Below are 15,140 nucleotides of genomic sequence, written 5' to 3'. Positions count from 1 at the left end.
CTGCAGTTATATTACTGTCAGAAATCTGTACATGTGTCATAACTACACATAGCTACTGCAGTTATATTACTGTCAGACAAACTGTACATGTGTCATAACTACACATAGCTACTGCAGTTATATTACTGTCACTGTACAGGTGTCATAACTACACATAGCTACTGCAGTTATATTACTGTCAGACAAACTGTACAGGTGTCATAACTACACATAGCTACTGCAGTTATATTACTGTCAGACAAACTGTACAGGTGTCATAACTGCACATAGCTACTGCAGTTATATTACTGTCAGACAAACTGTACAGGTGTCATAACTACACATAGCTACTGCAGTTATATTACTGTCAGACAAACTGTACAGGTGTCATAACTACACATAGCTACTGCAGTTATATTACTGTCAGACAAAATGTACAGGTGTCATAACTACACATAGCTACTGCAGTTATATTACTGTCACAATCAGACTTTGCATTTGTCATATGTACACATAGCTATGATGATTATACTGCTGTACAGGTGTCATATGTACACATAGCTATGATGATTGTCTTGCTGTACAGGTGTCATATGTACACATAGCTATGATGATTGTACTGCTGTACATGTGTCACATGTACACATAGCTATGATGATTGTACTGCTGTACAGGTGTCATATGTACACATAGCTATGATGATTGTACTGCTGTACATGTGTCATATGTACACATAGCTATGATGATTGTACTGCTGTACAGGTGTCATATGTACACATAGCTATGATGATTGTACTGCTGTACAGGTGTCATATGTACACATAGCTATGATGATTGTACTGCTGTACAGGTGTCATATGTACACATAGCTATGATGATTGTACTGCTGTACAGGTGTCATATGTACACATAGTTATGATGATTGTACTGCTGTACAGGTGTCATATGTACACATAGTTATGATGATTGTACTGCTGTGATCAAACTGTACAAGTACTTTAACAACAGATCAGTTATATATTTAATGTGATGACCACTAAAGAGGTGTTGGATATTTGTTGGTATCCTATCATTACATATCTTAATGTTAATATATACAGTATCAATGTCATCTTACTTAAAACTTTACATGAATCCTAGCTAAAAGAGTCTATCATTACAAACATGAAGTAGATAGTGATCAACAGAGATTTTTATTACACCACAGCAGGTTCACAAACGTACAAGAAGTCCCTAGCAGTACATAAATCAACACAGTTTATACAACATAATCTAATGAATCACACATAAGTACATCCAATTCTACAGAAATCTATTGATTATTGGATTTCTTTATAAAAAACAAACTGGAGTTAATCAGTGTTACTGGAAACATGATACCATTTATCTATTAATTGATTCCGGACCGTAGCAAATGTATCACCATTATGTATATGGTCGCTCAATCAGTAAATCTCTCTGTTTATACTTATATAATTGTATTAATGCAGCATGCTGTTATAAAACACGAGTCAAAGCTCATAACTTTTCAGTTTCCTGTTCACAATTTTATCAAGGACTGATATAAATATTGTAAACAGAGGCAGTAGGACACACCTTCCAGTCTTATAATTCCGTTTAATTACCCCAACAAAATGTCAGTGAACACTTTATAGCATCAGAGAATAGATCTCCCAGATATCTTGTCATTTAAGCTTAATTCATCTAAGTTTCCATGGCTAACATTCTTTTGTATGTTCCGTCCGCTTCAAATCTAAAACTGCCTGTCAAAACATCTTTAATCATAATAATGCAAATAACTAGAATCCTAAACAACATGCTCAGATCCCAAGAAGACAATTGTTATAAAAAACTGCAGTTCCCCTCCCAACCCTCACCACAATGTGCAAAAAAAGTTCCAGATGCAATTTGTTCCACTATCACAAATGATTCCTAAACAACCAAGTATATTTCCCACAATAACCACAGCTTCATAAAACAACAAATTCCAAAAATAATCACAGATCCCTCATTAAGTAGATTCACTAAAACTAAGTTTTCAATGCAGCCACAGTTCCCCCCTCTACCTCCCCCCAACAAAAAAACCCAGTTATGGAGACAATCCAGTTTCCAAGAAAATAACAACCCCTAACACATCCACAGTTCCAAAGACAACCACAGAGCCAGTGACAAACCTAGTTCCCAATAGAACTAGTTTCCAAATCAACGATAGTTCCCAAGACAACTTCAGCTCCCAAGACAACAATGGCCACTATTACAACAAGCATTGTTCCCCACACATCCACAGACATCTAAAGTTCCAAAACAATCACAATTCCCAAGATAACCTCAGTTGAAGTGACTACAGTTTAAAAGACAACAACAGATCCAAAAATACAATTCTAGCTCCAAAGACAACCCTAGTTTTCCATTATCAGTACCCCACCTATATTGTATTGTAGCTTACTGTGGTGAAGCGATATACGGAGACTACCATAGGTTACCAATGATACATTTGCCAAAACACTCACCACCTCCAACAAAATTGCAATACCCAACACAGCAACAGTTCCCAAATTAATTCTAGCTCCCAAGACAACAACAGTTCAAAAACAACCATAGTTCCCAACACAACCTTATAATTAGTTCAAAATACATCTATCCATTGTCCATAAAACTATCACCAAGATCCCAACCCAACCGAAATTCCCAACAATTCTCTAACAATCCTAGTTCCCAAGACCAACACATTTTTCGAGCAACCCTAGTTAGTACCATCAAAAACCAGTTCCCAAGACATCCATCATTTCCCAGACAACTACAGTTCCCACAACAAACACAGTTCCCACAACAACCACAGTTCCCAAGACATCTTTCATTTCCCAGACAACCGAAGTTCCCACAACAACCCTTGTTTCTAACATCATAGATCACAGTTCCTAAACAACCAATATAAAGAGTTTTCCTAAGAAAACTAGTTTCCAATACAATCAACAGCCCCTTTTGTCCAAGACAATTCTAGTATCTAAAACAATCTCAGTTCCCAAATCAATGCTATTCTTCACGACAACCATATTTCCTAAACCATTTCTATTTTTAAAGACAACCACAGTCCCAAAACAATTTTATTTTTCATGACAACCACATGCCAGTTCCAAAAACAATTCTATTTTCGAAGACAATCACAGTCCCTAAAACATTCTTTTTTCAAAGACAACCACATCTCCAAAACAATTTTATTTTTCATGACAACCACATGCCAGTTCCAAAAACAATTCTATTTTCAAAGACAATCACAGTCCCTAAAACATTCTTTTTTTTTCAAAGACAACTGCAGTTCCCAAAACATTTACATGTTCTAAGACAGATATAATATCCAATTGTACTATCTATGACAGTTACCAAAACAAGCATGCTTCCAAAAAACAAACACAATTCCTGATATTATTAATGTCCCATAATTACCAATGTTACCAAAAACAACACTTATTTCTCAAAATCTCTATTTTCACATATCAGTTGATTTTTCAATACATGATAAACCCTTTAGAAGTCAATAGCACTACTGCATCTTGGTCCAAGCAGTTTATATTCATAATTGCTTTGAAAATTGATTTTTTGATATGTCCTCCACACAGGATCCAATAGTGGACTGCTACAACATGCATGTACCACTGCAAAACTAGTTCAAGACCCCAAGTGTCCTTGATATTTTCACTGTAATATTTACAGTCCTTCAAAAGGCACAAAATTTATAAGACCTAAACTTTTAAATATGTAACCCACGAATAGAATTATCCATGGTCAAAAGAGGCTTGTGGGCTGAATGGATGACTTAGAAGCAGAATTTAAAAGGCAATTACATGTATATTCCTTGTACACAACATAGACTTTTATAGGGGGATATCACACTTCAATATAATCATGACATAAGACAGTATTAAAAAACCTTCATGTTTACATTTAAAATTTATCAAATTGTTCATATAAAAATTAATCTAATTTCCCTACAGATGCATTTTTCTAAAGATGCCTGATATGACTCACATGCCGATAAACAGAAAACTATAGAAAATAATGTGTATTTCATGTAAATTGGATTACTGGTCGCAAGCTCAGCTACAACGATGGTACCAACTCCAAGACTTAAAGCGTCTGTCATGACAAAGTTGAATACAGGCAGTCTCCATGTTCCTCAAGGATCAATTGTAGACTGAACAGACCGTTCCTCTACGCATCATGGACAATAAACAAACCTGAAAAATCTTTTTACCTGATCATCCCCAATTTTTGGAAATAAGTTAGCTTTTCTTTTGACCTGGGAAAGTCCAAGATGCTATATAGGTGTTGAAGCACTGAGGTGCTCTTCGCTTTTGAGACCCATAAAACTGCAGCTAAAGAAAGGGCTTTTTTTAAGGTGAGATTTATTTCAACTCTATAAAAGATGTTTACCCCACCAATACAAACATTAAACATGGCAGACTTTATACAGAGTTTCCCACATTTGGACTCTGCATGTATGCAAGCTACTCCACGTTAAATCACTTACACATACAAACTGTGTTTTAGGTCAAAAGTACACAAAAAACAAGCATTGTACATAACCACCACAGTCAATGACTGCATAATCTTGCGGGCAATAGTTGTAGCATTATGATAACATTCAAGTTTTAATTTCAACTTCAGATATTTTGGAAGCAGTCTTTAACAAGTGGTTCTTAGTGAGACTCGTGCCCACTGCTATCCTGATTGAGTACTACAAACCATTCTCAAAATTAATACAGATGTGAAAATCCATGATACTTAATCTCTACTCCAGTCCTCACTGGCGATCATAATCTAGTTGTTATTTCTTCATTTTTTCAATTGAAAATTGATCAAATTTAAGAATGCAATATTTCTTGCAAATATCATACAAATGAATCGATGCAGTTTTCTTGCACATGCTATGATGTCGTAAATCATGCCTCCCTCTAAATGAAATGTTCAATGAAGGACAATATACACTTAACTCAAAGAAATTAAAAAAAACCCCAGAGAAATAACTATAAATGGCTGGTTAACAGAACGGCACTAATAATGTCTCTGAAGAACAGCAATGTCAATTAAAACTGTATCAATTATCAAACTATTGCTGTGGATAAGACACTTGGAGCTAACTTGCTTGAGATCAATATGGATGTAATGAAGAGTCGCATTAATCCCATCCCAATGTCTATATATATACATTATACTACAAAAGTTGGTACCTCCACTTAAACATATATGTGAAGCTAGCCACTGGTAAACAGTCAAAACAAAGAGAGAAGGATTTCGGCTCCCAAACTAGTGAATCCACCGCTAATGATCTTTACTGGTTCTTTATAAATCATGTAAGAAGGATCCCTTCTTTCCACTTAAATATACATGTACAACGTTATTTTTACAGTTAAGTTACCATGTACAGTGAATTTAATTCGTAGAAAAGTTCAGGTCATCGTCAAATTTCTCCTTGCTCAAGCTACATAGTGAAAGGCTGAAAATGTCACTAGTTCAAACTCTGGCAGACACAAGGTATTTTTCATTACTCTTTCCTATAACGAATTTGGTAGGTCAACCACTCCAAGAGTAGAATGAGATAGACTAACTCGCAGTATGTAATACCTGTAAAATATAATATACCACTTGGCTAGAAAGAACTTCTCTTTAACTTGATCGGTGGAGCGTAAGACTTGTAAACTAGAGGTCTCAGGTTCGACTCCTAGCAGAGGCATTGAAATGTATAATGACTTCTGTAACATTGGCACCCAAGTAGAGACTCGGAAAAAATAACTTAGCCATACCCCACATACATTGATGTAACTTTGGGAAACTTGAGGACAAGTTCATTAATAAAGGGGAAGTATGTAACCCTAGTGAAATACTAGTCGCAATTTACTGTTTGACAAGTGAAATCTTCTCTTTAGCTTAATTAATTGAGCATCAGACTATATAAATATATAGTAAGCTAGAGGTCATGGGTTCAAATCCTAGCTGAGAAATTGAAGTAAATAATGACCTCTGTTACAGAGATGTTAAATTTGAAGTTGTGGTTGAGTTGTCTTTGGGGCCATTGTCTTGTGAAGGAGGGAGTAGCATAGCTCGTTTCAACCCTACCGGCACAGGTTTTTCATTATTCGTTATTACAGAATTATTTGATATAACGTTCAAATAACCCTACAAAAATGACTAGAAAATATACTAATGTGTATAACAAGTGCTAACATTCATTAATGATCAAAATTCAAAATGGCTGCTGGCTGTAATATCGGGTATATGTAATCAACCTCAAAATGGCTACTGGAAGCCATCTTGAATATCACATGATACTTATAATGTAACAAGCACAATCTCTAGTTCCTAAAATATCCCTTTCATCATTCTTCAGAAATAGTAGTAACAAATTTGAAATATCAATTCTAAAATGGTCCCTACATAGCACCCATCATAAATATCCAACCAAAATCAAAATGTAATATGTCATGCCAAGTACCAATACTGAACACTGATAATCATAAAGTAACAAGGAGATGTAGCAAAAACATCCATTTAGCAGTATAGTTCTTCTGAAAAAGCACTAGCAAACATTCAATTTCAAAATTTAAAATGCAATTGGCAAGTACCCTGAAAAACCAGTGAACTTCAAAATGTGGCATACAACTAGAACTGACACTTAAGATATCAATCATGTCTCAAGGAGATTCCTTCACATCTTCGGAAATACTGACAATAGTTTAAACATTAATGATTCAAAATGGCCTCTGGTGGTCATCTAAAATACCTGACCAAGTTCAAAGAGTGGCATGCACAATGAGCTCCCATATTTAACATGCACATTAAGTTTAAATGAGAATTCCAATAGCAGTTCTGCAGAGAGAGCAATAGCAAATTTTAAATGTGAAAATGGGGTTGGTGGCCATCTTGATTATCAAATGAAGTTCAAAATGTGGCATGTACATTATCAATGAAATATAGGACCAACGCATAACATGCCATTCTCAAAGAGATTTCTTCATTACATCTCCAGTGGTCACAAGGAATTGCTTATAGAATGAATGGATATGGATGAACAAACAAAATGATGGACGCGCAGAGCACAGACAAAATCTCTTTTGAAAAGGTATAATGTGCTATACTTTTTAGCTCACCGTCACCACATGCTGGGCTAAAAAGTACAGCACACTATCTTTTTATGTAATCATTCTTCAGTTAGAGACTAAATATTAGCAGATCAATATTTCAACAGCTCAGTTAAAAGCATCACAGATCTTTAATGAACATTCCCTAAAGGTTCATTTAAGCATGAAACTGGTATGGCTTCTGATGCCATTCATACATGTTTTGAATGAGTGCCTCTGTGTTACAGAGAAATAACATGAACTATACATCACTACAGCTCATATTGTGATATTTGTTAAAAACATGTTGTGTTAAACTGGACCATCAGTCTGCATTACCAATGTCATGTTGCAGGTATTTATACATCAGAACAGAGAGGTAACACACCTACATATGTACTCTAAAAGCCTGAAAAAAAGAAAACTCCTGCTAAATTTCTTAACTATTTTTATCACTTTCTGGCATTCATCCATCCTAATATGACTGAGTATGGAATTAAATATTAAATAATATCATTTCCACTCTGAGTTGACTACTAAAGTTACTTCATATAGCTTGGCTACATATTTTTCCTAAGTGATATATACTTGAGTTGTAAAAAGGAAAGTATGGGTGGTGAACAAATGTTGTTTCTACTGTACACTTTACATGTAAGAATGAAAGTGCATCATACTTATCCCATAAGACAAGATAACAAGATTTCATGCGGCTGCACATCAGACATCTATCTGCCTAAAAGGTTGAAAGATCTGGTTTTGGGCCAGAAGAAACTTGCTGTAATGATGGTCAGCACTTAAATTAGATATCATTTTTAAGTATTTAAAAGAAAATGTGAAATCATTATAATAACCTTACAAGAGATTTGAAAATGTTCTATTTAAAAAAAAGACCATAAGTAAACAGTCCTATTTGCTTGTAATCACAAATAAAACACAGAACATTGTGTTCTGATATGGAATTCAGAGTCACAATAGGTTGATCATTTGGTACATCAGGGTATCAAGGTGCATGGGTATACATAGAAAATTCATTCCAGCAAGGTCATATTTTACAGGACCAAAGAGGATTGAACAATCAGATCAGGAAAATGACAGAAGAAACATGGTCCTTTGAGTGGATAAGTGGACATACTACATAATGATCTCTTGTACAATTTTAGACTTAAAAAAATACTTTCAGTGACATGTTTTCTGTAAGCAATGGTTTCTTCTGAGAATCATCTGATCATAAGTATGGATAGCTACATGATTACATGGGCTTCCCTAGGTTATTTGGTTTCTCTCTACAGTAAGACCTTTCTTTCCTTTCTATCCAAGCAAACACAAGTGATTATATATATATATGATAGTATAACTTGCTTTTCAAAGGTTATATAAATAAGTGAAGTCTATAGTTAATAATCATTTTAAATCTAGTTATTGGTCTGGAAATTAATATATAATATTAAAATATAATCAATCAAAGAATGATTCATTCCTTTTAAAGCATTCGAGAAGAAAAAGAAGAAACTTGGATGTCTTCCTGCTTTTTCAAATCCAATACATTATTATATAATTAGCTTCAGTACTATCTTCCAACAATTTATAATTAAATCAGCAAAACAATCCAGATGCCCTTTGTGAGATGCACAGCAACAGATGTTTGAATGTGATTATTTTGCATCACCTTGGTCTTTCAATAGAACAGGGCACTTCTACTTCAAGGTGGCATACTGATTAATAATTCTAGCTTTTACAAGGAAATCAATTTCTTCTCCATTTTATTCTATACTGGTTAGATATGTAGAGCTAATATAACCACCATGGATAAGGGAAGATCATCTTCAAGTTTGATCAGTAAAATATTCTGTAGTATTGATCTTACATATTTCATGTATAAGTAAGTAATCACAGTAACTGTGGTACATCATGATCCACTAACAGTCCAAGGTTGGTAGTAATATTCAATGTGAATACTAGTAAATTCAAATAGGCAACTACACACATGTACATATACACTGTACATTTTATCTTAAAGTATATCAATTACTATGGTTTATTACATAAACAAAAACAAAAAAAAAAAGAAACCATTTAATGCCACCTTTTTTTACATGTATTCACATTCACTTATTCTGATGAGGTATGATATCATACCAACAAAAAAAGAAGATGATTGATCAACAGGGCAATAATATTGTGCAATTACTGAAATAATGAAGAAATACAGGTGTGTGTAACAAGACCATTTCTAATACAAACATGCGGGAAATTGTATTATCTGATCATCATATTAATAATGTAATTTGTATCATCAATATTTCTTTTTAAAGAGCTGGTATATGTAATCATGTCTCTTGTGATCCTGATTTTTGACATTGCTGTTTATTTTAAATATACATTCCACATGTATATTAACATAATTAGTAACATACCACGTCCAATATCTATTGCATAATGTGACTTAATGCATTAGAAATTATACAATACGCAACCTGTGTAAATACTTTCTAGATGCACGGTCTAAATGCGATATAAATTGAGTAACAATTCTGTAATGATCGACAGAAATATGCTGGTCAACTATGGGCTATCTGTCCCCGAATTTGCTGTGTTTACAAATGCACGAACGATCAATCGCTAATATTTCTGTCAAAAAATATGATTGCATTGCTTACTTCGCTTCATAACATCCTCGTACGGGATGTACGATAACTTGGACTCCTTTCCACCCATTCCTCCTTGATTTGGTATTAATTCCCACGAAACATTTAGCTATGACATGTCGAGAGTTGATATATCCTCTTCCTTGTCATCCATGATACATCACGCGACACAACCGATATCTCGCGAGAATAAAAAATAAGTAAGGGGGCGTAACTCTTAATGTCTGTTTCTGGTGTGAGTGGGAAGTCCCTTCCTACTCATCCCCTTCACTCTCTCCCTTCGACAGCCCACTTCCCCCATCCTCACACACACAAGTGTGAAGAGCCAAGCTCCTGTGTCATCAAAGATCGGGACACAAAACTTTGTAAATACTCAGTACCTTTAGGTGCTTGAACTTCTGTATACAATCTGCAATACGGCGTCTTGTTACTCCCCAGTATTTCCGTTTTAATTGATGTTTAATTTTGTTGTCCACAAAAAGACATTTTAAAAATTGACATCGGGTTGGTTTATCTCGTCAGTATTACATGTAACTACAACACATTTTAAACATTTTCTATCTACATATCAAAATATCAGTATAATTTTAAACATTCATGTATCCGAGTCATTATTTCAAACCCAGTTTCAACATTCCCTTTTCCCCACCCCCTTTAAATTTCTGTAACTCTTTTATCATATAAATTTAGGTACATAGATAACACTGATACTAATACTGACACGGAGAATCCTGAAAATGTACAAGGAAGAATTAATGTGAAAAAGTAATGATAAGGTAAAAGACGGGAAATGAAAGGATAGAAAACATAACTTGAATGTTCACCCAAGATTATACTAAGATCTGTTAATTACACAATACATATTAGTGGCATTCCCATCATAGGACGTATAATTAGATTATATATATATGATATAAATATATATGTATATATAAACAAGCAGAAAAAAATCAAATACTGCAACAGTATATATTTATGCGTTGCGTGAACATTTCGCTCGATTTGATGAACGCTTATAAAATTGCGTTATTGATGAGGTCATCATAACAGCCATCTGTATATTTCTTCCTGGTTAACGTTACTCTACCTAAATAGTAAAATATTATGCTCTTTTTATATATATATATCTTTTGATATCCGAGATGCTTCTACTTCAATACTTGACCTACCTCAAGAATACTGACAATCAAGTCAATAAGTTGTGAAGGCGGTGCCTACATGACAAGTTATTCTTATAAAAGAGGACGCAAAGAGCAGAAATCTTAGATCTAAAGATATCATGGGTGTTAGCGGGCTACCAGGTCTGTTAGGAGTTTATTTCAGTGTGGTATTAGTTCTGGAAAAGAAGAGTATTCTTCGGGAATCAGTGTTACATTGCGGTAGTTAGTAAGAGAGGTGATGCAAGCATCTGGTCTATTCTGACAACAATATCTGACAGAGATCTTTGTTTAGTATGCACTGTAGTGTAAGTAATTTTGAATATAATGACCAGGCGGTCCTCAGCCAGGAACGGCCAGTTGAGATCAATCATCATTATAATACCGGTATTATGATATCTGCTGGATAACCATCTGGTCGCCTTATGCCGAACAGTTTCTATAGTTGATGTCGCCATTTTGGTAGTGATCATTCCAAATAGAAGTAGCGTATCCTTAGTTTATTTTCAGGGCATTTGTTTTTGGTTACTATTATATAGGGATCCTCCCATTTGAACAGAGACGTGATTTGCGATATTGTTGGATGGCTACACTTAAATACTGGACATTGTTAGTATGTTCAAGGCATGCGCAGTGATGGTAGAGGTAGTAGTTATAACTTATAGAGACTGAAAGAACTTATTTTGTTGGCCAGGTGAGACTAGGTGTGAAAGGTAGAACAATAGGAGATAATTACAGGTAAGGCTATAGATGCTTCATAAAACTTCCTACTTTCAAGAGAAAAATAGCTCTGGATATTTAAGAATTACATGTATTTTTATTTCACGTTGAATGCATTTACAACATTAACTTACTTATATACCATATATATAAGAAACATAGCTACTAGTTTTAAATTATAGAAAAACATAGGAATATAAGAAAGTACACATATAGCTACTATTTTTCAACTATTTCAATTATATATGTATATATACATATAAAGACACTAGATTTCAAACGTAGTTTTGAATAGGAGTATTATAATGTTCTGTGCATCCTCTATGTCGTGAATTAAAATCACCTATTAGTAATTCAATGGTAAAAGCTTATAATTTGTATAGCTGATAAACTATATACGTGAAGGGAAAAGGTATTCCCATACGAAAGGAAATGAATTAATCCAATTCGGTACTAGAATGTTTTTTTTCAGCAAAACTGATATTTCTTTTTTGATACAACACATGCAGTTTATTTCACTATTTTACTGTAAATGCAGTCGATGGGAAGCAGCATCAGCATAACCGAGCACATCAATTTGTCCATTTCTGTATTGGTTCTTTAACTGACTAAGGCGAGAGTCTATGTGGCGGTATTTCCTCTTCTTTGGTCTTGGTTTACCTCCGGTCGAAAGTTGGATCATCTTTGCTTCATCGGTAGCCTGAATTTTCTTCAGAAGCTGAACAGTCGCAAAGATGTTCGGGTGCGCATGCTGGCAGAGCTTGTTGACCTTGCTGTGCCATCCCTCTACACGATTTGTTGTCCGTGGGCCCTCGTTGTCGTTCCACAAAGCTACAATCTGTCCCTCATCCCACGTTTCTGTCCTTAAATCGTGTAGTTTTAGGGCTAATATCTTAATTGCTGTCTAGGGCAGAAAACAACACATCATCTACTTGATCATTGGGCACTAACGGAAGCACAGCTGCGCGTCTCACTAGAGATTTCAGTTCGTCATCCTTGCGATAGCGTCCAGCCAGTCCAGAAGAAATCTCTCTCCTGCTAGGGTTTCCGTTCAGGCGCCCTGTAAGTCCGCTTCTAGTTGTGTAGATGGAAGTTTTGGCAAAGTCTTTGAACGGGCTCTGTTGAGGGATGCTTTACAACTCTTAAATGTGGGAATCTTTGAAATCATCTCACCAACATCATCATCAAAATCAAATCTCTATCACGCAGATTTCCTAATGCCTCGCCAAAGATAGTAACAATAGGACACACTACTTCACGACAACTTCATTGGGAAACACATCCGCTGCCAGTTTGATGGTATCTCCGGGATGGTCAATGATATTTCCAAAGGTAACTGGAATGTTGTTTAGTGTTGTAATAGTGGCCGGGCACGGTTTCTGTACACATCTCCAATAAACTTTATCATTACGTCTGGTTCTGACGGAAAACTTGTGGCCTGCATGAAGAAAATAGTATCCACCCCTTCCATTTTCTTTGAAGTTGATGATAACCTGTGCATTAGCCATCATGGAATATGAACGATATGAAAATATGTTCTATTTAATAGAAAAGTGTTTGTCCAAATGTTTACTTTTCCCCTTATGCCGTAGTGGCTGGATTTGTGGAGAAGTGCCGCAGTGGCCGAGAGTTAAAGCGTCTCACCATTTTGTCAACGACCCTCTACCTCAAGATCGTGGGCGCGAGGCCTACATGGGACAGTTGCCAGGTACTGACCGCAGGTCTGTGGTTTTTCTTTGGGAGCTCTGACTACTTCACAATCCACACCTGGCACGTCCTGAAATGACCATGGCTGTTAATAGGACGTAAAGTAGCAAGCAACCAATGGTGGATCAGTAGACAGTGGCTGGCTTTATCGAAGGTTTTTGAAAAATCAAGAATGAGCACGTGTTTATTTTATTCAAGATTAATATATCACCAATGAATTCAATAAGTTGAGTTTCGCAGTATCAGGATTTTGTAAAACCATTTTGAATGATATATAAAGTTTTGTTTCTAACGAAACGCGACACAATACAGTACAATCATGTGAAAGGATTGGGTTGGTAATTTTCTGGGTTGTACTTTGTACGTTTCTTTTGTTAATGAGGGAAACGTGACATACATCAAGGGTATTCGAGCTGGGTTTCAGATATCTTAATCAGAGTTCGATCTAATCTGATTCCAATGTTTTGGAGGAAAATTATCTCGGAAGAATCTCCGATCATCTCAGGATTAGTTGGATGGAGATAGGACATAGGACATCATCTCAGGATTCAGAATTAGTTGGATGACTAGAGATAGGACCACCAGGAGGTAGGAATCATCTCAGGATTAGTTGGATGACAGAGATAGGACCACAGGAGGTAGGACCATCATCTCAGGATAGTTGGATGACTAGGATAGGACCACCAGGAGGTAGGACCATCATCTCAGGATTAGTTGGATGGCTAGTGATAGTTGGACCACCAGGAGGTAGGACCATCATCTCAGGATTAGTTGGATGGCTAGTGATAGGACCACCAGGAGGTAGGACCATCATCTCAGGATTAGTTGGATGGCTAGTGATAGGACCACCAGGAGGTAGGACCATCATCTCAGGATTAGTTGGATGGCTAGAGATAGGACCACCAGGAGGTAGGACCATCATCTCAGGATTAGTTGGATCACTAGTGATAAGACCACCAGGAGGTAGGACCATCATCTCAGGATTAGTTGGATGACTAGAGATAGGACCACCAGGAGGTAGGACCATCATCTCAGGATTAGTTGGATGACTAGAGATAGGACCACCAGGAGGTAGGACCATCATCTCAGGATTAGTTGGATGGCTAGAGATAGGACCACCAGGAGGTAGGACCATCATCTCAGGATTAGTTGGATGACTAGAGATAGGACCACCAGGAGGTAGGACCATCATCTCAGGATTAGTTGGATGATAGAGATAGGACCACCAGGAGGTAGGACATCATCTCAGGATTAGTTGGATGGCTAGAGATAGGACCACCAGGAGGTAGGACCATCATCTCAGGATTAGTTGGATGACAAGAGATAGGACCACCAGGAGGTAGGACCATCATCTCAGGATTAGTTGGATGATAGAGATAGGACCACCAGGAGGTAGGACCGTCATCTCAGGATGAGTTGGATGACTAGAGATAAGACCACCAGGAGGTAGGACCATCATCTCAGGATTAGTTGGATGGCTAGAGATATCACCACCAGGAGGTAGGACCATCATCTCAGGATTAGTTGGATGGCTAGTGATAGGACCACCAGGAGGTAGGACATCATCTCAGGATTAGTTGGATGACTAGAGATAGGACCACCAGGAGGTAGGACCATCATCTCAGGATTAGTTGGATGATAGAGATAGGACCATCAGGAGGTAGGACCATCATCTCAGGATTAGTTGGATGACAAGAGATAGGACCACCAGGAGGTAGGACCATCATCTCAGGATTAGTTGGATGGCTAGAGATAGGACCACCAGGAGGTAGGACCATCATCTCAGGATTAGTTGGATGGCTAGAGATAGGACCACC

The 15,140-nt window shown here is 36.4% G+C and overlaps 2 protein-coding genes across 2 annotated transcripts in view; both read right to left on the bottom strand.

The window, feature by feature from the left end:
- Positions 1–9,809, bottom strand: part of LOC132545054 (ubiquitin carboxyl-terminal hydrolase 32-like) — a 71,830-nt gene extending 62,021 nt beyond the window's left edge. Inside the window, exon 1 of the mRNA XM_060208723.1 lies at positions 9,752–9,809. Within this exon, the coding sequence (XP_060064706.1) occupies positions 9,752–9,809 (58 nt within the window). The remainder of the gene's footprint in view (positions 1–9,751) is intronic.
- Positions 9,810–13,975: 4,166 nt separating this feature from the next.
- On the bottom strand, positions 13,976–14,512 carry LOC132545053 (proline-rich protein HaeIII subfamily 1-like). Its single transcript, XM_060208722.1, has one exon. The coding sequence runs from the start codon at positions 14,510–14,512 to the stop codon at positions 13,976–13,978; it is 537 nt and encodes a 178-aa protein (XP_060064705.1).
- Between the last annotated feature and the right edge of the window lie 628 nt (positions 14,513–15,140).

The sequence above is a fragment of the Ylistrum balloti genome, unplaced genomic scaffold (genome assembly GCF_031769215.1).
Source record: "Ylistrum balloti isolate Yb309-2 unplaced genomic scaffold, AGI_CSIRO_Ybal_v1 Utg369820, whole genome shotgun sequence".
Lineage (NCBI taxonomy): Eukaryota > Metazoa > Mollusca > Bivalvia > Pectinida > Pectinidae > Ylistrum > Ylistrum balloti.
Note: the sequence above shows the minus strand (reverse complement) of the source record. Positions and strands in the feature narration are given on the sequence as shown.

Excerpts from the sequence above, each read along its gene's own strand:
- LOC132545053 (XM_060208722.1), bottom strand. The coding sequence starts at position 14,512 with ATGGTCCTACCTCCTGGTGGTCCTATCTCTAGTCATCCAACTAATCCT.